General features: G+C 38.8%; 1 protein-coding gene across 9 annotated transcripts in view; it reads right to left on the reverse strand.

Annotated features, from left to right (window-relative positions):
• TPK1 (thiamin pyrophosphokinase 1) overlaps positions 1–24687 on the reverse strand; it is a 309285-nt gene that overhangs the window by 84670 nt on the left and 199928 nt on the right. For all 9 annotated transcript variants that reach the window (XR_010470211.1, XR_010470210.1, XM_065052108.1 and 6 more), the window contains one exon: positions 21707–21853. Coding sequence is in view for 7 of the 9 variants with exons in the window: in XM_065052108.1 (XP_064908180.1) it covers positions 21707–21853 (147 nt within the window). In the remaining 2 variants the exon portion in view is untranslated. The remainder of the gene's footprint in view (positions 1–21706; positions 21854–24687) is intronic.

Consider the following 24687-nt stretch of genomic DNA (forward strand, 5'->3'; position numbering starts at 1 on the left):
ATGTGGCACAACTAAAACCCAGCAGGCTACAGGCCAAATCTTAGTTTCATTGCAAGGCAATGTTCTACCATAAATTTCAATGACTGGAAGATGGGATTTATTTTTTTTTTTTACCTTCAACAGATTCATTCAGCAATCATGGATTTGAATCGCTGCTGAAATACACAGCAGAAGATTCAGCAATCTTGAGACTTGAAAGAAGAATGAGGAAATCAATGCAACCTAGATCCTTAAAAACATTTAAATTTCTACTTCTGGCAGTCCCTGTCTAACCTGAAGGAGAGTTGTTCATTGTTTTAAATCAAAACACAAATTCAACCCCCCTCAGAAAATTCTCACAGGGTTCCCTGTAGAAATAAGAAAGCCAGCTGGCAAGCGTGACAGGTATGTGGGTAACCCATTCAATCCCTTCCCACTTTCAGATCAGCTGTTATTAACCAAGGGCAAATAAAAGCACCACAGGATGCTTTTTCTGTAGCTGTCTAAAGATCAGCTCCACAATACCTGCCTGATGGGGAAAGCTTCCTCACCTGCTGGAAAATGAGAGAGAAAAAACCCAAACCTACCCTAAGCAACATGAATGAATATATTCATTTTCATATTCAAATAAGATTATTGGTAATCTTCTGCATGCTACAAACACGCTGCTGCTGACGAACCTTATGCTTCCATGCAGCACATGGGTCTGCTCAGTTTTTCTCTCTTGTGTAAATAACTCTTTTGACCCAGGGCTCACCTTCCTGAGGAAGTCTCTTTCTATTGTCTGAAAACCAGCAGGTTTCATAAAACTATAAGCAAGGGAAGTAAGTAAAGTGTCAATCAGCAGACTAAGAATGTACTTGTTGTCAAGGCAATGCAATGTCTCTCACCTGCAGTCATGTAGCTTTTGCACATTATGTTCACCTCTCATGCAACACTTTGTCCTCCAGAGCCCAGAAAGGCTGAGTAGAGGAACCAGCTGTAATTTTAGCAGCAGACAGAAGTAACAAGCAGAGCCTAGGATGGGGTCTTTATGAAAAAGCTGTGTATGCAGAGGGAAGGGCCTGACTCACGCAGCAGCTAAAAGCACCTGGAGCTCCCTCTCAGATGAACTCACTGATAAACACATAATTGATTTCAAACACCAAATCCCCTTCCCAGCACCCTATTGGGGCCCTTGCTGCCCAGCCCCCCGGGGCTCTCTGCAGCCCAGGACCCCACATCAGGACTTGGAGCTGTCAGCCCTTGCCCCAGCATCATAAGGTCCCCATGGCCCTGTCCCCCCGGACCCATCCGCGGGCCCATGTCCTCTCCTGTCCCCATCCCCAGGGAGGTGCTGGATGCTCAGCACTGGGGCTGACACCTGGTTGGGGTGTTGGGATGGGCTGCGCTGCCAGGTTCTGCCTGAGGGGTCCCTCAGGGCTCCTGATGCCCAGGGAGCCCCAGCCCTTACCACACCCCAAATATCTGTGCTTTCATGTTACTTCTAAGTAAAAAAAAAATGAAGGTATGAAGGTCCAAGAAACTCGGATATATATAAGGGGGGAAAAAAAGTCTGCAACTAGAAATCTTACATCTTCCTGAGCAAGAACTAATATTTCTTCAAGCAGAAGATGATAGAAATAATTTTAAAAACCAGATTCACTTATATATCCATAAGAAAAAAAAGGTCTGAAAAAATATTTGCTTTTCCCACAAAAAAATCAGACCAGCTATCAGGTGGATTATCAAATAGACTACTGTTATTTTATTGAAAAAGGACACCTTCCAAAACATCTTTTATTCATTATTTTGCAGAAGTTGTTTCATTTTGCCTAATTTTGCAATATTAAAATGAAGGTCAAAAAGGACCATCTCTTGTCAGTTACAAAGTTATTCAACCGAGTACACTGCATTAATTACAGACTGTATACTGCTGTACAAATTATGCTTGATATAAGAATGAATGAGAAAAGCCAAATTAGTGTGTGAAATACTTAATCTGAAACTAAGATTTTTTTCGTGCCTTTCTAGGAAAATCGCTTTCCAAAATCCAAATCTTATAGTGACAAGTAACCAGCCACCAGTATATTGGTATTTTATTGATGGGTACAGTAAAAGAACACATAAAAGTATTTTCCATGCACCCATTTACAGGTTTTTCTTCATGTTTCTCCATGAAAAATTTCTTCAGTTTATGTTTCTTCCACTTAAACTTTCTAAAAATAGTCTTGGTCTTTAAAGATCTGGTTTATTAAGACATCCTTCCTGTATACTGCAGAAGTTAGGAAACCACCATGCCACAAGATTTTTTTTTTGTTCCCAAACACTAGAACCAACTACATTAAAAAGACAAACTTTCCCCAAGCTCAAGTCCTTGGAAGTACATCTGCAGGTTCCTCAGTTTTACTAACCATTGCAGATGCACCGAAATGTAGAAATTAGCTTTCAAGTCAACATATACATACCTTCTACCCCATGCACCACACATTTTGAACATCTGACACCAGTTTTATTTTAGGATGGTTAATCATCCATGAGTGTTTACTCACAAAAGCCTGTTTTCAAGAGAACCTAACTAGACCATAAAAATTTGCTTTAGGCAGAGATAAGCACAAAACAAAAGTTAATGCTTTTCATTTGTTTCCAGAACAATAAAAATTTGTTTGACCACTCCTAAGTCATTGACACCAGTGAGTCCAGTAAGAATAGCTATTACTTATTAAATTAACTTTTATTAACCAGAGTGTGAAGATGCCCAACTGCTCTGATATTTATTTTAGGTCTAAAACACTTCAGAGAACAGGCAAATTCTGACAGAAAAGACTTTTCTTGAGGAGGAAGGGGCTCTTATTACCAAAGGTTCCCTTTTCTGTAACTCACATACCAGAGGTGTCACTGGAAAGTCTGTTGTAGGTCATGCTTCTGTATCATTTCTTCTGCACATAAGTGAAATTTCTGAGGGGTGTTTTCAAGTGCACTCTGTAGTACTCATTTGCCTCTCCTCTCACTAACACCACCATCAAATTCCCTGGGGCCCAGTGGGAGCTCAGGTAAGTCACAGCGGACATTTTCTGAAAAAATGACTTGCACATACAACATTGTTTGAAAATAGAAGCTTTCATTTTTTTAACGCCACCATCCTCACCTTTCCTCTGTGTTTTTTTCTTTCTTCAGATGTATTGGCCAACTGCCTAAACCATTGTTTTCCCATCTGGTCCAATACAATTATTTGTAGACAGCGATCTTTAAAATGAAATAGAATTTTCATATTGTAATATCAACATTACACACACAGGATATTTACATAAAGGCACAATATGCTATCCTGCCTGTAAAATTCCTCCCCCATCCATTTCTACCCCAGACTCAAGCTGATCAAAATTCCTTTAAGAGTTTCTTTGTATTTTTTAGAAACAAAGAAAGTGTCACACTCAGACTGTTCCATTTACTAGAGGCAGGCGCCATATGTATAAAGCATCCCAAACTCTTAAGCACTGCTGTCAAATCCTTTCTGGGCATATAATTTATACACAAGCACAAAGAGCGTAGACTTCCCACACCTTTATTCTTGCTTTTCTGCCTTCATTTCTTCTTCTTTTTCTCCTTATTCTCCTTATAATCTGCTCACTCCCTACTTGTCACCTACATCAAGCAGAATGTTCTGAGAGGAGCATAAGTTGAACCATGTTTGAATGTAGCTGTTCATACTTCAGTAAGCATATGGATTCAAGCCTACACAAAGTCCTCTTGTTCATAAATAAAAGAACAGAAGGGAGGACCTTGAACTAAGCTTCCAATCTGACATCCCAGAACTCGGAGGAAGTTCAGGTCCAACTTGACCTTTTCTAATCAGGAGTATCTATATGCACAAGGAAAGCCCATCACATTTTAGACAAGACTTACATAAGAAAGGTATAAAATTCTGAAAAATATATCAAGAATGAAGAAAAACAAGAAGTGCGTGTTGTGGACAAACACATAAGTGACTTGAAAACTGTAGGTTTTTTTCTGGAGTACTCAAACAGACTGCTAGTAATGCCAGTAAGACTTGCTAAGCTAAGGCACATCAAGGCAACGTTTCTCAGCTTGGCATAACATTTTGACAAGTCTTTTAAAGCCTTGAACTTTAATGAATGTGGAAGCAATAATAAGAATGCATGACATATCCAGTGTGTGTTTGCTGCCTAATAGGGTATTTTTCTACCGGGATGTGTTCTGCCTGTAACCTCCCAAAAAATGGCTGGGTAATCTAATGAAATCATAAATGCTCTTAAACTCAGTTTTTTATTATAGAAGTCCTTCTGGTTTTATTACCTGCCTACACAAATACACCCCTTTTTCCTATCCACCATAAATATCAATCAGGAGAGAAATAAGGAGTCAAACCTCACCATCATCCATTTTCAAAAACTGTAGTAACCTCATTTTCACCATTCAATACTCACACATACAGAAATGCAGGTGCTTATTTCTAGCATTTCTTATATAGTAAATTAAACCAAAGAGGGGTCAGGAACCATGTTTGATTGGGGGGCTCACGTAGCCTTTATAAAAATTAACTCCTACAAACAAGGTCTTGTCCCCCTGCAGAGTACTGCGTTCTTCTGGGCAACACAATTACACAAGTGTCTTAGAGAAGTGTAGGATTTCTTATCTACATGGACGCAAAAGTTTGGATAGTGCTAAATATTCTCCTTCGTCTTTCCAATTAGCTTCCTCATAAACACATGCACTTTCCTGCTGATGCATAAAACATGTCTGTTAGTCCGAGCGATGCCTTAGATCCAAAAAGTGTTAATATGCTTCACAACTAAATCTTTTTAGAATTCTACTGAAGTAAATGGCAGCACACACAAGTTGTGCCTGTATTTCTAGCACAGCAAATGCTACATTCATTTTTCCTTTTAAAAAAAACATGTACAGGTAGGCATTTGAAGAAGACTGAGAGTGTTTTAGCTGTGTTACCTTACAGTTTACAAGAACAGACCTGTCTTTGTACTTCTGCCTAGATGAGAGCTGTATTTTAAAATACTTTTTCAGTTTTTATCTTATTTGTCTTAATATCATAAAATGGAAACACCCTTTTTAACCAGCAGAAACATCAGTACGTTCAAATGGAGTCATCTTCAAGTAATTTCCAACAGATATCATTACATCGCCTTTTCCTCCCCCATAACAATAAAAAAGAGACACAAAACACTGTTCTCAAATGACTTATAAGCATATTCCTTCCATCCATCATATTCCTGGGAATATAACAGTTATAACACCGTGGTTAATAACTTCCTCTTCAAAAATCATGTTTCATTCTCAAGAACACATAATGGCTCTATAATGAAACTCAGCAAAATGTTCTTTATTGGATAACACTCAATTTCCAGAACTATGTAATTTTCTCCAGGTACGTAAGAACATAGCAGAAAAAAAAATCTGAGGATTTTTGAAAAGGGAAAGGCCTTACAGTCACAGAACCTGACTTCTTCATGCATGACTGATTTTATCATTGTGATATATTTATAGTCAAACACACAAACCCACAATCTCTAAAACAAACTATTGTCACTATGCATTATATATCATGTTTAAATTAGACTTCTTCACAGAAATCATGTCAGCTACTCTGAGGTGAATTTACTTACAAGAAGCTGTATCATTTACTCTGGCTTTGTCTGATCCTCAGTTTTTTTGACCAGGACCGTTCAATTGTGAGGAACAGACTGGAAGCAATTCTGTTTATTCCCTTTGAATATTTCTTAGGATGGAAAACAGAAGTCAGACTTTTTGAGCGTCACTCGATTGCAAGTAATGAATATTAAAGCTCTGGATAGCACCAATTAGAGCCCGTTTTGAAAAGACTGGTTTGACTTGCATGACCTCCTCTGTCCTTGGAAATGGAAGAGTTTGTGTTTGATCTGGGAAACTCATTGCTTTGAGACGCAGAAATAGGGGTCAGGTAGGAGAAATGCTCACCCCAGCAGCGTACCTCCCTGTTTGTCTGGGTCCCTTCCACGTCTTTTTGTGGCAGTCTGCTCAGCTGCCTTTGCCTCCACCTACCACACCAGCCCCGTAACTTGCCGCAGGGCCCGGTCTCCAGAGAGGCCTTTGTGGCAACCCACGAATGAAGGCCTAATGAAAAAGTCCTGCTCCTTTCACGCACAGTTTGCAATGAGAGGCCCGGATTACTCTGTATGACTCAAATAAGTATTTCCACTAATCTGACTGGGACTAGGGAGGTGAACAGAGATAAGCACCTATAAAAAGGGTTCACTCGGTGAAAGCCTACAAAATCAACGACAAAAGGAGACACAAAATATAACAAGAAGTACCTTCCTCTGAACAGAGGTTACCCATGTAACCCATACTAGGTGCTAAAGAAGAATTTACTACACACACGCATACATTACCCATGATTGTTCAAATACTGGATTAGAAATAGTCGTTGACAGCACATTTTTTTTTACAGGGTGGTGCATGATTTGTGCACCGAGATCTTACCAGAATGCAGTGCATTTTAAGTGTACTGGTGAATATTTGCATTGGTTTAACATAAAATCAAAACCAAACACCGAAGCAACACATCTCCAAGAATCACTCCTTCTTCCCCAATAAATCAAACAAAGAACCCCTTCCTGTAATTTTGTCCCCTACACGAATAAATACTGTCTGGGGAAGCAGTCAACATGACAAACAGAGTGAATGTGAGTGTGTATGTGTGTATGTATAGGGAGGAATAATTGTGGTAACACCATGTAAAGTGCACTCAACCTGCATGTACAACAGCTAGCGAGTGTCACAGACCTCCCCACGAAACCGCTGCATTCAGACCCTAATCGGGCAGTATTTCTCTGAAATTCACAACTGGGATGGCTGAGACGCCAGTGGTCACCTCAGGAGCTACTGCAGCTTCTGCTGAAGTCCACAACTGTACAGTGCAAGGAACAACTTGGATCCTCTAAAGATCAGGCACAGATTAGTCCTGCAACAGATACTTCTGCCATGACTTTAGAGTTCACTTCAATTTCCTTTTCAATCTTCCTAAACAATGCAATAGGACAACTAAGCTTTCACATTTTTAACCTAGTAGATAATTATCATATCCATACTCTTATCAGTTCTTCTTGTCATTTATTGCATCCTCTCCTTCTCTAGCCTGTCTGAATTCCATAACACTCTCCATTCTAGTCCATACACAATCTGCAAGATCTGCATTGCCTCTTTTCTCTTTGTATCTTGTCATCAATTTCACTCCTGCAGAGCATTAAATGCAAATGTTTTCCCTCCACTTCCAAAGTTATTGCCTAACTTGGCCTAGATTTCAGACCTAACCCAACACTTAAAAACCTCCCCTGCTTTCCGTCTATAAAAGGACAGACATTTTCTCATAGTGAAAAAGTCTCTTACACAGTCTCTTACTCTGTGCTGAACACTACACTTCAAATACATTATTTGACACATCTTCGTGAAGTATCTTAATTTCATAAAAAAACGGGGGGCGGGGAGGAGAAAGAAATGTATGCTGGTGCTATACAGCAATGGTGAATGAGCATTCAAATTCTGGATTTTCAAACTAATTTCAAGAAACTTGGCCTCTCAAAAAATACAGATCAGCTGCTTTTCTGAGAAAGGACAGAATCAATCACTTGCATGGGATTTATACAACATCTACAGTTAGAGATGAGCTCGGATAGGAAAGGGGGAAAATGTGCCTGTCCATCCAACCACAAAAGTTTATCTGACTACATACAAAAGGAGCAGCAGCATAATGCTATGCTTGAGTAGGCTGTATTCATGACAGCTCATTGGACTGCGACATGATATATGAATTTCCTAGAAACCTCACAGAATGAGAACAAATCTTGCTGTAAGCTCTGTTATGTGATACCCTAGGATTTTCTTTTGCTCAGTCACCTATGAAAGACTGTGATAGCTACAGTCATTCTCCCTTCTATATTTCTAACCTACACATCTCTACTGTCTCAAAAAAAGGCAGGAGGGAATAAACATCCATCCTCTAATGTCTCCTGTGAATTGCTTTTTGTTATGACAATCAAAACAGAACTTAAAATATTCTGATGAGATGAAAGATGTTTTATTGGATGCCACAATGCTCACTGCTCATGCACAGGGGCAGAAAGATGTAGATTTCTAATAATGGTGTGCCACACCCTGGCGAGCTCTTATTTTCTTTTTTTTTTTTTCCTGGACATATTCTTCATTAGGAACAATCACCTACTGTTATAACTGGCATGCATATATATATATATATATATATATATTTATATTTGGCCAAGTTAAGCCATGACATCCTCAGATTCAGACATGGCATATTTTTCTCATGCTTCTTAAAAACTGAGATTAATTAATTTATACATATCCATGTTTTTTCACAATTTCATCCTAAGGAAGTATAGGATGAATTTTTCACTACTGTAGAAAAGTGAGCTATCGTGATTTTTCTGAAATAATTAAGCGCTTTCAGTAAAACCCTTCATCATCTCTAAAGGTCACTCCTAATCAAGTCATAAGCATCAGGAAGTGGGACAAAAGGTCCCAGTTTACAGGTCACTGGAGACAGAAACCTAAAAAACTGGATTCAGTTTTCAATATGGTATTGACTCCCTGGATACCTGGGCAAATAATTTCACTTCGTCATGCCTTTGTGTGTCTCTCTCTCTGTAATATAAGAGTAATATACCTTGAGATCTAGCTAAACAGAGTGGCAGGAGATGCAGTCAGAGATTCGCTAATGGAGGATCAGAGTCTATATGAAAACTGAGGTACATTATTATTCCTCGTCGCATGTATTATTCTAAAAATAACTGTTTTAACCTAACACTTTGTATGTCAGCTGTCCCTCATGATAAAAAATTTTGAGAATACATAGCTCTAATAATCTGATTTAAGGCATGTAATCTGAAATAAAGAAATCATGCTACTTCAGTATCACACTCTAATGTAAGAATGTGCAGACCACTATCAAGCATGTTTAAATACTAAGCGTATTTTCAGATTTACTTCACCACCATTTCACCTTCTCCAAGATGACTATAAAGGAGGGGTTATCAAAACAATCACACAAGAGAAAGCATCTTCAGGTAAGCTCTAGCTCACTCACCATTGGATTTTTTTCTCACAGATGGGAAAACATGCCCAATTATAAAACAGTTGCCTTAAAATCACCCCACATTTCCAGAGCGCCGTGGAGAAACACTGCCAAACTTCAAGGAGAGAAGATCGTGTACTCCCTCCTTCAGCTGAAAGTGAAGTTTGCTTGGGAGCAACCAGATGCAGGCTCTTGGCAGGAGACGCCTCTGGGCTTCCAGCAGGAGACACCAGCAGGGTGTCACTTTCACTGAACTGCAGGGGTTGTCTCAGCCTGTCTCAGAAACATGAGCTCCTACCAGCTTGCAAGATAAGAGAGTTGAACATCATTATGCATTGGTTCCCAAGTGCTACAGAAATGAGCAATTATATTCGCTTCATTATCTGAAGGCCGTGGCTTGGGCTGACGCTTGTGAACATTGCTGTCTTCACCACAGAAGAGCATAAATTAGTAGGAGGAACATCTCTGCTGCACATTTGAATTGTATTAACAATGTCAGTCAGCTCACCATGGTGCTGACAGTTATTTCTGACCATTTAGTGCCTTTTAACAGATTACACTAAATAGATAAAACTGATTCACATTCCCAGGTGACTTGGAATTAAAAAAAAAAAAAAAAGAATGCTTAAGTATTTTACCTTAGAGTTTTTTAGGGATATGTTTGACTGTTCAATGTGCTTCCACACTGGAAGCACTTAAAAACTTCCTAGACTATTGTTGAAAATCTGTTTTCTAAATCAACAGCTTCATAAAAACTCCCCAAGGGGACACAGAACACATTTAGTACAGTAATCTGGAACTAGGTTAAAGTATAGAAGAGAGAGAAAAAAAGAGACTTTCATGAAGGGCATTACTATTAATAAATCATAACGGAGATTCAGTGTTGCCCTGATACTTCTACAGTATCACTGATTGCTTGTGAACAGTTAAGAAAGGAGATCCACAAGTTAAGACACATGAAAGACCAAGAAGTGGCACAGACTGAATAGCATTATTAATTCAGTTGGTATCATTGAGCTTACAGAAAATTGCTACAATATGTGCAGAAGAGATGGTGACAGAATTTCTTTAACTGCACAGGACCTGAAGTGAATTTTCGTTTGTGACATACATCATTTGCCACAACAGAGCAGCTGAATTTGTTTCCAATAACTCAGGCTGCTGCTCAATAGGCCTGCCTGTGGCCACTCATGTCGCACAACCAGACTACACCAGACTCTCCACACTCCCCATGGGATTTCCAGAACCAGGGAACATGGGAGGGTTAAGGCTGCATGCAGCAGCTTGCACACCTACAACACACAGAAATAACTCCCACACAATCCTGAATGGACAGGAGGGTCTGGGACTTCAGGCAGAGACATACTGGCCCCTCAGAGATCTCCCTTGGTGCTCCTTTAATTGCTCTGAAGTTTCAGCTGATACCCTGGATACAGTGAATATCTTATCAATTTTACTCCCATTTCCCAGGTTTCTCTAAAGTAAAGGAGACATGCAGCTCCTCCTTAAAGAAGTTCACCAAGCTAATGAAACTGTCTGTGACATCATTGCCACAGAAGACTAATTCCAGATCTTCAACTGCACTCACTTCACTCTGAAGTGCCTCCCCCACTTGAGGAAAAACTGTCGGTGGTTACAAAGAAGAGAAATATGAACCTTTTTTTTCACCTGAGAGGCTTCCTCTTTTCCATGCCCCAAAAGGAACACAATAGCTGAGGAAAGAATGAAGAAGGTGACCTCATTATTAAGAGCCTAAGGAGAGACACCTGCTGCAGTGCAGCTTTTAGATGCATATATCTAAAAATCTTTAAGTTGCTGTGAGGTAGGAAGACCTCAAACTCATAATGCAAGGGCACATTTCATTGTCAATGCCGTGGTTACTAGCAGAGAATCCCGCAAGCTAATTATTCAGTCTGATAATTTATTCTTTGATCAGAATAAAAGGATTCCCCCCCAGGTATAGCTCCTTCTTCTCCCTCAGGTACATGACATTGCTGAAATTGAAGGCCATAATTCAATTAACAATGGATGGGAACTTTTAATGAAAATTAACCATTCAGAAACAGATGTTGATGCCACAGAAATGCAGATACTCCCTATGAAACATCGCTGGCTGTCATGTGGATGGGAAAATGCAAAGACATCTTAACTTGGAATTACATACCAGATGAGATACTATACTTACATCTGCAGACCACAATTCAACAAAGTGCTTAAGCACATGCTTAGATTTCATTAATCTGCTTTGCCATATGCTTAAATTTATTCTGTACTTGTAACACTACTAGCCAAAAGGTATACATTTTCGTACTAGTATAACTTCCCTGATTGCTAAACTACCTTCAGATATCTGTGGCTTCTTATGGCATACAGAAAACTAATGCCTGGATTTCAGGATATAGTAAATAAAAAGCAAAAAGGAACTACAATTGTGAAACAAGATTCCATGACTGGGGCTGAACAGAGACAGCAATCATTTCTCCTTTCTGAGAAGTTACAGAAGAAACTAAAACAAAATTTTCCTTGTAAGGCAAGAGAAACAGGAGCAGAGATCTGAGTGGATAGAACTATTTCTGAATATGGTCACACAGTCTTCTGTATCAGGAGATTCCAGATTCTTCTCAGCCGACTTGTACAATGGCTCAAACACCTCTGTTCAACCTACCTGCATCTCCACAACTGTTCCAGAATCACTTAGGTGGGAAAGGGTGTTGGCAAGACATTGAGTGCCATCTTCCAATTGGGTTTTGAACACTTCCAGAGCCAGCAACATACTCCTGTAGGTAATTATCTTCAAATCAGAAATTCTTCCTTAGAGCTAATCAGAATCTCCCCTGTTTCACTGTCTTTCATTCTTCTGCTGTACATATCAGGAAGAAGCCTGGCTTTGTCTTCTTGATAACCTCCTCATAGATTCTGGAAGACTGGTATTAGGACTCCCCAAAGCCTTCTCCTATCCAGGCTGAAGCCCAGTGTCCTCAGCCCCTTCTCACAGGGCACATGCTCCAGCCAGTCCCCCCCAGCCATCTTGGTGACCCACCACTGAACTTGCTGCTTTGACATTCAGAGCTGCCTCCTACAGGATCCCTTCTAGTGTGAACTGCTCATTCCCATAAAGGGCCACCACTCATCTCTTCTTCCTTGACTGTGTTTCCCAAAGAACTGTCATCTCCCTATCAGCTCTCCAGCCACGAGCTACCCCACCACTTCTCAGCTATTCCAATGATTTCACAGTCCTGTATCTGTATATGGAGCTGTAGCTCCTTCTGTTTGTTTCCTGGGCTGCATATATTTGTGTATAGGCACTTCAGATGGGCTCCCTTATTGACTTATCTTTCCTGAGGGCTCTCTCACTCTATTCCTGGAATTTATCACCCCTAACCACTACTCCCTTACTCAGCTATAAGTTTTTATCACCATCCTTTGATATAACCCAGGTTAAAACACTTCTTCCCAGGTTGTCCAGACTGTTGGCAAAGATGTTCTTTCCTTGCTTTGTCAAATGGATCCTGTCTCTCACAAGTGGCTCTCATTCCTCAGAGGAACCCATGACCAGAAAAGCCAAAGCACTTCTCGTGACACCAGCCAGCTGCTAACTCACAGGTTGTGTCTGCACCTACCTAAGCATCTCACGCTCATCCACAGGACCGAGTAAAACACTACCTGGGACTGCATGTAGAGTTGCCTTTGCCTAAAGAGCTCTACAGTCTGTCTTGATTTACTTCGTATTTCTGCTGGCAGTGTCGCTGGTGTCCACATAGATGAGCAGCAAGAGGTAACAGTTCAAGAGTCAGATGAGCCACTGTAACATTCTGGATCCAGGCCCTTGCCAAGCAACACAACTCCTGTGAAAGCTTGTCTGGTCAGCAGATGGGTGCCTTTGTCTTCTGCAGAAGGGAATCTCCAGCCACTGTTACCTGCTGCTTCCACCTGCTTATGCTCAGATGGTTCTCCCAGAAGGATCGTGTTCCCTTTTGTTGGCTATAAGGGCACTGTATCACTTCTGTAAATTTAGAGAATGGAGCAGGAGCCTTTCTTGTGCTGCCAGAAGTCACAAGCTCCAGACTCTATTTCTGCTTTTAACAGGAACACAGTAACTCCAAATATCTTGATTTTAGGATTAGGAGTAGGAAGCCCATGCTCTCATAAAGGTCACTGGGTCCAGCTGCACTGTTGGCAAGTATTCCTGGTTGCAGCTGATGTGAGAGTGACAGATACATTACAGTCTTAAAAGACATCACAGAACTCGATCCCTGATTACCGTCTCCTCTTGGGATGCTCTGTTACAGCAGAGAGAGAATGCTGAATTATAGTAATCACTTGTTACCAACAGGAAGAAAACTCAGATTGCAAAGTAAATCACTTCCCATGGCAAAGCTGAATAGTTCTCGCTAAATCTTGTTTATCAGGGTAGTACAGCATTTTCCATAGGACCTCAGATATTAGTAAATATCATTCTTCTGCACTGATCCTTTTTTAACAGTAAGTGCAAACATAGGAAATCCATACAGTTGACACCACTGCCCTGGCAGATACAGAATTAACAGCGATACTGTAAGGGATTTGAAAAGCCTAAGCAATTTCATAATGTGACTGAATGTAAGAGATAACGTATTTTCAAATATAACTGAGGCCAGAATATGGATATTCATCTTCTGCAACTTGAACTAATGCCACTACCCAGATGTGAGCAGAAAGGACCATTTTAAAGTTTTCCTCTAAAGGCACCAATCAGCCCTTCAGGCTTGATCAACCATTAAGTATATAGCATTCTGATTTTGTTTGTTTGTTTGTTTTTGAAGTAGATAATAATTTATTACCTACTATCACTTCAATTTTTACAGCAATTTACATTCAGTCTAGGAATAGTAATATTGACTTTTCCTGCTATATTTTTAATTGTATGCAATAAAATATTTTCCAGACATTCTTTTTCTTTCCGGAGAAGGCTCTGTCACAGATTACAGACCTCTGATACCTGCTAGTTTCCTTACAGAACTTTATGTAATGGCAGGGACAGAATGAAAAAAAAACCATATCCCCACTGAAATTCATTTAATACTCAAAGATGAAAGCTCTTACTACAAAACTTCGATGAAGTTCACGTCAAGCAAGGCAGTAAGATGCTTGAGAGACAGTGTTGCTTAGTGAAAACTTCAAAATTTATTACTCTCTTTAGGTGTCTGGTAGTAGACAAATATTTTTAACCACAGCAATAATAATAAAAATACTGCAATATCAATCTGTGAAATACCAGTCTATGAAACCTTCATACAGTCCAGTATTGGAATTATTTTTTCTTTTTTAAAGTACAAAAATATGGCACCTTGTAGAAACCTTGTTAAATTATATACAAAGTATTTAGTTCTGTTGATAAAACTTGGAATTGATATTAGCAGTCTTTTTAGAAGCTTTTTTTTGGGGGAGGGGTGGTCAAAAATCTGTTCACAAAAAGCTTGGAATTCTTTAGCTTGCTACAAAATCCCCATGTAGGATCGAAGTCCTACCTGGCAAAAAACCCCACAAAACTAGAATGAATGCACACATGCACACACACTCCAGCTTAGTCTTGTTTAGTTACAGAAGAAAGATTAAATGAACACACAGCAAGTGAAAATACTGCTGTGGTCCTTCCTCAGCTCACCACTATCAATGAAACAGGAGAAAGTTTTACTAGCTTTCTGCTGATCAGTTTAAGCATCAGCTGCTACCGATAAGCAAATGTCAGAGACAAATGTTATATGTTCTGCTGCTGATAATTTAACATGAAGCAGGCAACTTGTACAGCAGAAAAATTGTTCTATGGTACAGAAAATTATTAATACTTCATTGTACACACACACAAAAAGTTCTAAGAAAATTAGGTATGTAACAGAAGTCTTCCCTTAGTTTCCATACAGCAGCAAAATAGATATTATCATATTCACAAGATTGTATTACAACAGCTAGGGGCAACAAAAGAGAACAGGAACCTCATTGGAAGAGCTTTATTTAGGGTCAAGGTTTTCCTAGATGTTTATCCATCAGCTGTTGTAGTAACTAATTTAAAATTTGGACAAAGACTGAAAAATTTTGAGAGTAGGGACACTGAAAGTTACCAAACATCAGATATTGATTCAAAACCAAGCTGGCTTAACTCTGGAATTTAGAAATACATAAGTAATCCAATTAGACTCTTTACCTCATCTCTCTTGCAGACAGCCATTAAGATGTGAATTTAAAAACAGCTGTGTGATTAACATATCCTGCTATAGAGTATTGCTGGTTTTTAAGAATTATGAGCAGATGAAAATCTCATTTAGTAAAGACTATTCTTTTTCGCTTGGCAATGACGGTTTGGTATTTTCCTTTCCTCTCTGAAAGACAAGTATTTTTTTAACTGGTTACCTGTAAGCTAACAAATAGATTAATGAATTTGTTGTAATCTGTTTGTCTAAGCAAAGGCTGTAGGATGAGACTAATAAATAGTATATTTTGCATATGTCTTCATTATACAGAAGTAACCCATAAGTATTAGATGTCATCCTCTGTTTAAAAGTCCATGAAAAAACCCATATAATTCCAGAAATTTCATAAAGTTGATGCAGATTGCATGCTTAACTGATAGTAAATAAACTGCTTGAAAGGATATATGAGTTTTTCAAAAGCTAATTATTATTTCTAAGATAGTATATAAGCTTTATATATTTCATACTACACATTTGCTGATGTTGGAATAGAACTAAGTTATAAAGAATTTAGCTGTTAAGAGAAAATCCCACTAAAATTTTCCTTTTGTAATGGTGAGAAGCAAGATAGCAAGTAAATCTTCCCCAGCTCAAACTGTTATTGACAAAAATGAACTAAATTTGCATCACTGATATACAGTAAAACACAGAAACCGTGCGGTAAACATGAAGCAACATGACTTCATACCCATAAATTTCCATGGAATACAGCTGAGTTTCCAGGACCTAGAGCCTTTTGAAGGTCCCATCTACACAGGCCCTACAAAGACACATGATAAGAATGACGGAACGATGGTTATCCCAGCTGGATTTTCCCAGGCAAGAAGAAAAACACGGGTTCAGAAGTTGAGCTGTAACCAAATACTCAAAGTTGCTTGCCAAAGAAGGAAACAAAGGCAGTTAAACTACCAACATAGCAACTTATTTTCTGAGAAGCCATTTAAATGTGCTACTGAAGCTCTGGAAGCATAAACCCCCTTTTTGCAAGGGTTTCTGTGAAGGAGTCAGGCTCCCAGAGTAGGGCTTGAGTAACACTTTTCCACTGCTAATATTTTTTACATGGCAATGTTTCTGTCCAGTTGAATGGCTGGCTTTCTCATAGAAAAAGTCACAAAAAGATGTATTTATCAAAGAACAAGAAGCTGCATATTTGTGAATTCTATAGATACTCATTCAAGCGACCTACAAGGACCTCGAGACACAAAGGCTCACTGCTTTGTCATCCAGATTAAGTTTCAACAGTGCTCTTTGATAGCAGATACCAAACAGGAAAGACAGCCTTTCAGGACAATAAATACTTTAAGTATTAACTATATGCTTAAATATTTTATCTAAATATTAAATACACGTTTAAATTCCTTCCTTGGCAACTAGGACCATTTTGCAACTGAATCTACTCGCAGAATGAACAAGAAGACATGGAAGGCCATACCCAAATTTCCAAATTCCAAAGTTATTCCCCAGAAGATGGACACACATAAAGGATTTTCTCCACTGAGTGCCAGTACAAGCCAGATCTGCTTCTTACACATATGAGGTGGTACAGAACTGATCTCATAATTCATTCCTGAAGTTTCAGCAAAACTCAAGGAACTGCCTGCCAGAAGAAAACTCAGAAGTTGAAGCTATATAACTTGAACTTCCCATTAAACTTTACAGGCATGAACACAAAGTAAACCAAATGACATTGGCCTAGGGAACTGCAGCAACAACCTCCAGTAAAGTTTCCAGTCTTGTACTTTCCCTCACTTGTATCTGTTGCAGTGTCCCCATCTAGGAGCAGATCTCCACACCTAGTCACTCTCTCTGCATCTGTTAAATAGTCCAGGTAATACCTTCTGGACCTCAAGTCAATGGGCACAGCATTGCTCATACACCCACACTGTTCTCTCCGGTCCCCAAGACAAGGCAGTACCCTCCAAACGCTTAGTAAAGCAGCTACCGGCCTGTGATAACACTAAACTGTACCCAGGCACTGTCTGCAGGAATGATGCTGCCTCACTTAAACTGTGCTTGGGACCACGTTAATTAATCAGCAACACAGCCCACTGTTGCAATATATATGTTAATTAAGGGCCTTATTAATACCATTGTTACTATTACTATAATACTATGTTCCACCTCGGTGCAGAGCCGAGGATGTAACAGCGTTTTGTGAAAAACTTAAATGACCCCCACAGCACCCATTTGGAGAAGAGCGTGGGTTTCATCCAGTTTACAAACTAGGACACTGTGAGATCAAAACCCTGTACAATTTACTTCTCTTCAACAAAATGGTAGTACAGAGCCCAGAATAAGGAACGGGACTCCTGATTCATATTGCTCATATTTAGCTGCTGGACTACTATCTATGATGTTAAATTATTCATCATTTCTCACAGGGAAGGCAGGCACTCAGAAGAAAAGCTGTGTGCAAGAAAAAGGGTTATCAAAGTATTCACACAGTCTTTCAAAAGAGTCAGCTAAGTGACAAAAATACGCTGCTGTAATACATTTTCACGTGCAGGTAGCAATTCTTTCCCTCTACATCCCAGGGCTGGAATCCTACACGGGGAAAACCGAACTGCTCAGTATAATGTAAAAGACAGGCCTCATTAACTCTTGGACATCTTCTCATTTCTTGGTCATAAATCCTATTACCTTGTATTACAAACTGCCATAAAATTCACAGATAAAAGATAATTTATGCTCAGTGTACAGAAGCTAATGTTTCTGTACTCCCAAGAAGCACACCACCAGAAAATGAGAAAGTATGTATGTGAAACCTTAAGCCATTCATATTGAGCATGGCTAGCATGATAAACATGCCTCTAAGGGTCTAATGCTCTTCAGCCAGGGTATATTTTAATGGTAATTGATATTACCAAAATTTCAAGCATAAAATGTATGGACTGTTGCATAAAATATCCTGCTTATAAAGAATGATTACTCCTTATTAAGAATTCAGGCTTTCCTCCCTCCTGCCAGGACAGAAAGAAATATGACAGCTATTCAGTACAGAGATACCTTTTTACTTTTTCTTTCTTTTCTTTAATTCCAGTCATCACATCAGAAAATGCTTCAGAGCAAGCATAACATCCTGGAATTCTTACACAGTTCCCCTATTTCTGACTCCCAACCTAATTAGTGTTGCATGGCACAGAAATCTAACAGCCCTTGGAGCTGGCAAAATCAAAAGCAGCTCAATATTTTATTTGCTTTTTCTCTGAAGCAATTTAAAGTCTTTGGACTTTGAGACTGATTTTTACTATATTGGTTATCTGCTCAAAGGAATATTTTGCTTTAGTGAAGACTGAGCAAAAGATGCATTAAATTTAGGCTGTTTGTCATTAGTTTTCCTTTCCCATTCAGATGAGCGAAAAATTTTCACTGTCAGCTTACAACTTCTGTAGTTACAGACTACATTCACATTACTTGGGCCCTTCCATAGGTGCACCACCTTTCATGGCTTTCTTTTCTTATTGTGTTTATTAATTTTGCCTATATTGGAATTCATTTATTTAAATTTAGATGCCTACAGTGTATACCTAGATCTCAGCCTATCCTCTAATTTCTCCATAGCGTCAATGGAGACTGACATTTATGGGGTGTAAGTCTTCCCAACTTCTTCCTTTTGTCCACCTCCCAGCATAGTTTACCTTACAGGTCAGAAATTAATATAAAATAGTTTGCCTCTTTGTAGTTTTCTTCAGTTTCCATGCCAAAACATTTTTCCCAATATATTTCAAAAACACACCATCTACCCATCTACTTCCCAAGAGATGGCCTCAGTACTCAAAATTCCAATTACCCTTACATTCAGTACTTAGCTAATTTTATTGGCTGATGAAAAAAGGCTTTGTTTACCTGATCCTCCTCGCTTGGTAGTCTGCAGTGAATTCCAAATCGGGCAGTGTCCTCACTATCTTCCTCTATCATCCTGAAGATTTTGCTAAGTCTATAAGCCTGTTTCAGATAACACTGTGGACCGTTATGAGTGTGTTAAATATTGACATATTTCTTCTGCTATACCCCTCTATATCAACATTATAATAATGTAAAATAACTCTCTTCCAAAGCAACTACTTATAGATTTTATGGTGTCCTTAGATATCCACTCACATGATCCTCCTCCTAGTTTCTGCATTAGTAACTAAAAATTCAGCAGCTTGACTTGTTATTTGCCTTTGTATCCTGCCTAGAGCTGTTTATGGGATTACCAGTTTCTCTGCTCTGTCCAAATATTTCAGCCTCTGCCTAGGTACACATGACTGAGAACCAATACTAGTCTCCCACTACAGTAAGCAGAGGGCTAATATTATTTGAAGCAAAAACATGGTTATACTTTTCTCATATATTTCATCCAAAGATCAGATTCTCTTTCCCCAAGAGAGAAAGGTTTCACATCCAAATTTTATAGGGAAAGTATAATGCTCTTAACTTCATCATTTGCATTAGCATTTGAATCTCAAAACCTTGCTTCATTTGTTGCACAGTTTCCAGCATTGCATTTTAAAAAGTCAGTGGGTGTCCCACCGTGTTCAACTCCCTCCTACCTTGATTTTAAATTACAAAGGAGAGACAGGGAAAAAAGAGAAAATGCCATGACTTTGGTGTTTACAAGAGAAAAACACTATGCTGAATTCTCTACAAGAAAAGAGTACTTCCAGGTTTAGGATCCTCATTTCTTTCTGTGTATAAACTACTCACTTGATTTTTTTCTAAATTATGCGGGATTAATGTTATTAGCGGGACATACCATGACAATTAACTGAAGATACTGACAGTGACAAGTTTAAACCAACAATGAAAAACAATTCAGTGTCAAAGTTAGCATTAAGATTGTTTAAAAGGCTTGCCCCCTATATCCACCCTTTTTCTGAAAGCTAGAAACAGTCTGAAGTTACACAAGTCAGCTACTGGCAATGAAGCTGCAACGCAGCCAGAATGGCACATAATATCCTGTGGAACTCGCCCCCCCAAGAAAAAAGTATTAAATGCTTCTCATATGGCACTATTACAAACAAAATATAAAGAAGTTTGCAGCAAGTCCAAACAATTAACAGTCTGCTGTTTAAATGCACAAATCACATTTTTTTTTCAAGTTGGAAAGGGTTTAATTATTCATTGAAGACTCTTCTGAAAGCAACCTTAGGCATGACATTTTAAAGCAAATTATAGAAAAGATGAATGAAAAGAATGAAAAGTCTTTCCAGTCCAAGTAAGAGTTTTGTAAGCTAAATTGGGAATTCTCCATCTTACTTCAGCTCTTCAGTATGTTCTTAAAATATCCTAAAATTAATTTACAGTGGTCAGTGAAGTACTGCACCCCCAGGTCAATCACAAGTGAGCTACTCTTCACTTTCAGATTTTAACCACAGTTATACTTTAGCCCTCTCTCTCCCTCACTCTTCTGCCTCTATTCATTTAGCTGTGCAACTAATGATCAGTATTCCTCGTCATATTGGCAAATGAACTCCTGTGCCTACTATCTTTCCTGCAGACACAATGCTTCAAAGTTGTTAATACAGCATCTGCCCCTGTGGATTTAAATCCATAATCTCATAGAACCTTATTAATACTTTTCTCAAATTACAATGAAGCATGTGTGGTGCAGGGTTTTGTCAAATCTATCTGTGAATGTTATTTATTTCATGAAATAAGCTTTGTAACATAAAACGGGAAAGTTAGTTAAGCTTCTAGAAACCCTGACATGAAGAAAAGAGATTTCCAAACAAATAAATGAATCACTGTTAGAGAAGATTCTTTGATGCTTACATTTACCATTAATTTAATTTAGAAGCAGAAGCCCAGCAAGATCTTTTGTGTGAGTTGTTTTATGAATCAATAAATGGAATAACAGACCTGAAAAAACACAAAAATAATACATCTTAAATAAATTCCCTCGTTGATCCTAGCTGGATTCCCATCATAATGAACTGCACCATCCAGACCACATAGGAGTTCTGTCTGACATGTTCGTCAGGAACTCCAACGTATCTTCGTCTTGCATCTTTCTTTTGTTTCTCTTACTGCAGACATCCTTATTTCTATTCAACATGCAAAAGGGCTGTGTGCTAAATCTAAAATGAGTGGAATCTAACGAAAAAGTTTTAAAACTTTTTTTTTTTTTTTTTGTTGTGTCCATTTATAATGAAAACCTATATTTACCCAAATTCAGTTTTCATAGCTTCTGGATTTCTATATTCCTCCACTTTTAAATAAATATATCCTGAACAAATTAAACACAATCTTTTCCAAGGCAAGAATGCAGAGCCCATTGTTTGCTGTCCACACGCCTGCAATATATTTTATATTTAGGCTCTGAGCCTATAGAATACAATTAAGAAAATGAGCATTATATGGTGCAAGACCTACAGAGTCAGGGTGGGTGGAAGGTCAGATTTATTATGAAGTAACTTTTCACAACACTTACAGGTTGAAGCAGGTAAACCAGTGAGCACTCCTGGATAAGTATCACTGGAACAGGAGTGATATTTGTTGCACGAAAAAGCGTTTCCACTGATGCCATTGTTTGATCAAAGCGTCCTCCAAGTCCGCCCAAAGTCACAATCATGTCGATCTAAAAGATAAAACAACAACAGTCACTACGAAGACTCTCAGGCTTGATCTCTAGACCCTGAAAATCAACAATAAAATCACTTTGGGGAAAAAAAAAAGAAGAAAAGAAAAAATAACTACTGACTACATAAAAGCAAATGTCAAATACAGTTATTTACTGCCATTACCGATAAATACCATTATGTGATTTTTGAGGTTGAGTATTAAAGCTCAGTAAATTCATGGCCAACATGCGGTACTTCAAAAAAAGACATAACTGTTCTCTCTAAAATACAGGCCAGTCTTTGCAGGTACTTACCTGTCTGCCCTGAATATATAGAGCTTAAAATCTATCACTCCACATCTAAGCTTCTCAGCTAAGTGTGGCGTATCTGAGCTGTAGTATCTTTTATCTCCAGATGTTAACAACATTTCAGTATTATCCTCACGTTTCACAGAGCAAATAAAGGAAATTTCAGGTTAGAGCCACTGTATGTCGTTCCTGCCACACAGCATTTTAATGTACAATCAATCCCGCTCACAGGCTGCCTCTCCCCAAGATTAAAAGTACTATACAAGTAGGAGGTTCCACCCCAAGCAACTGGCACATCATCCTCCAGCTGTCAGGGACAGGGACAGGAACAGGAGGGCTCTTCTGTCCCAGTCCCGCACAGAGCACAGCATGACTGCTTGAAAGAGGCCATGGAATCTGACTGCTGCTGCTCAACACTCACACTCCATCAAACCTCTGAAAACTTTACTTCCTATAATCAGAAAGGGAGTATTTAGAAGTCTTCGTTAAGAGCTTTTGGGTCCTCAGACAAAAGGTCACTGAGTGCCAAGTATTATTATTATTACTTCCATAATGTGGATCAGTTATGTTCAGTAACTGTATTTTAAAAAGCTACCACTAAGTCATATCTAGAGCCCTAACACATTGCAGCTCTAAAGTCTTTAGAAGCTGCCTTGACAATGGCCATCTGGTGAAGTTTCCAACTTTATAGGGCTTAAGTCTACGGCTACTGTGATTACATGAAATTTTACTCAACCCAGGAGCCACATAATGGTGCTCTGCGTATCTGGAATGATGTATTAATAGCATCAGCTTCTATTTTTATTACCAGGGCTAGGGCTTTATGATTCTGCAGAATATTGGTTTGCATGAAAATTAAGTTCTTTTCCTTTTGGTGAAGAATTACACCACCTTTCTCATCACCACCAGAAAAATACTTGAGAAGCCAGAACGGATCAATAAAACACATTATATTAGCAGCAAACACTGAAACAAAAATAATCCTCTTGTACTGCAGACAGCATGTATGTTCAGTGCAGATTAGAGATCACACATACCTAACGTACAGCCAATAGAAGATGAATGGTAGGAAAACTTAAACAGGAAACAAAACAGCAAAAGGTAAAAAGCATGTGTTCCCAGCTAAGCCATAATACATTCTTCCATTTTGCTGATCCCCGTGTAGAAACAAACTGCTCATTTGATTGGTGATGGCTGTGATTTAAAAGGGTAGATCAATTCCCTGAAAATAAGACTACTAAAATTACTCACCACCGGCAGTTCCCTACCAGACAACTAAGAGTAAAAATGCGCCCCCGCCCTTACAGAGGCTACAGGGAAAATCTGCTGCATTAACCTGGAACCACAGTGCAGTTAAGGTGGCTTTGAAAAGGATCAGGATCCACATGAATGTTGTTTTTCATGTGAGTAATGGGACTGAAGCTTAAATATTAGCCTAGCCCAGGCTTCAAAAACTACTACTGTATAGCTTCTTGGTATAAAGTCTCACCATAGATGAACTGGTTTGTTTTGTGTTTGATGTTATCTACAGCTTAAAAGGCAAGAATGAAGGAAATGCAGAATTCCCTCTGATGCGTAATTAAAATGGTACAATAACATTCTCAATGTGTCTTCTTCCCCTTGTAAAGCTCTCACTATGTCAAAAAAATCCTGCTCTGTTATTCACACACATGTACTTACTGCAAAGTACAAGACCTATCTGAAACAATGAAGTGCTTGCTGACTGCATCGTTTTGTGATAGAGATTGCCAGAGTACTGTAAATTAAAGAAAACTGTAACAATCTCTGTATTTTAAAGTACGACAGAAGTGATCCAGTAGTCCTACTCCTTATTCAATAGCAACAATACAGTGATTTTGTGCATTGGTGCTCAAAAAGTAAGAAAATAAAATCATTTTAGCATGGAGTAGATTTGTTGAAAAGGCATTTATAAAGCAGAGGTTTGGGGTTGTGCCTTGTTGGGAGAAGGCTAATAAGGATATATTAAAAGGGCATGTGGCTACTATTTCGGGTTTGCGTGAATTGTGAAAATGAAAAATACAAGTATGTGACAGGTATGCAAACAAACCCAGCTGGAGTATGAGGAGCAGACAGACAAAAAAAGCTAAAAATCTGCACTTCTGTGGTGGCTGACAGTCCTGCCTTTCACTGAATAGTCTTGGCAGCAGTGACAGACATCCAGATATTGTGAGACTTTTAAAGCCTTGATTTGAAGGTTTGTTTATTTAACAGAAACACAGAGAGGCCAAGTCCAACAAAACCTCAAGAGCCTTTTCATCTTAAAGCTATCATCTCTGTTAAAAACAAAACAAAACAACAACAACAACAAAAACACAACATAAAAATCACAAACAAACTAATCAGTTCCTTCCAGCAGTCCCTGCTCCTCTTACTCTGCCAAGCACTTAAGAAAATGGATGTGCTATGAAAGCACATACAAGACTCTTGGTCATTCCAGAACCTAAGACAAAGTGAACATCAAAGCACAAGACATTTATATATTCCTACACTACAGACAGGAAAGGCCATTCATTTTCTGCTAT

Source organism: Columba livia, chromosome 2 (assembly GCF_036013475.1).
Source record: "Columba livia isolate bColLiv1 breed racing homer chromosome 2, bColLiv1.pat.W.v2, whole genome shotgun sequence".
In the NCBI taxonomy this organism is placed as follows: domain Eukaryota; kingdom Metazoa; phylum Chordata; class Aves; order Columbiformes; family Columbidae; genus Columba; species Columba livia.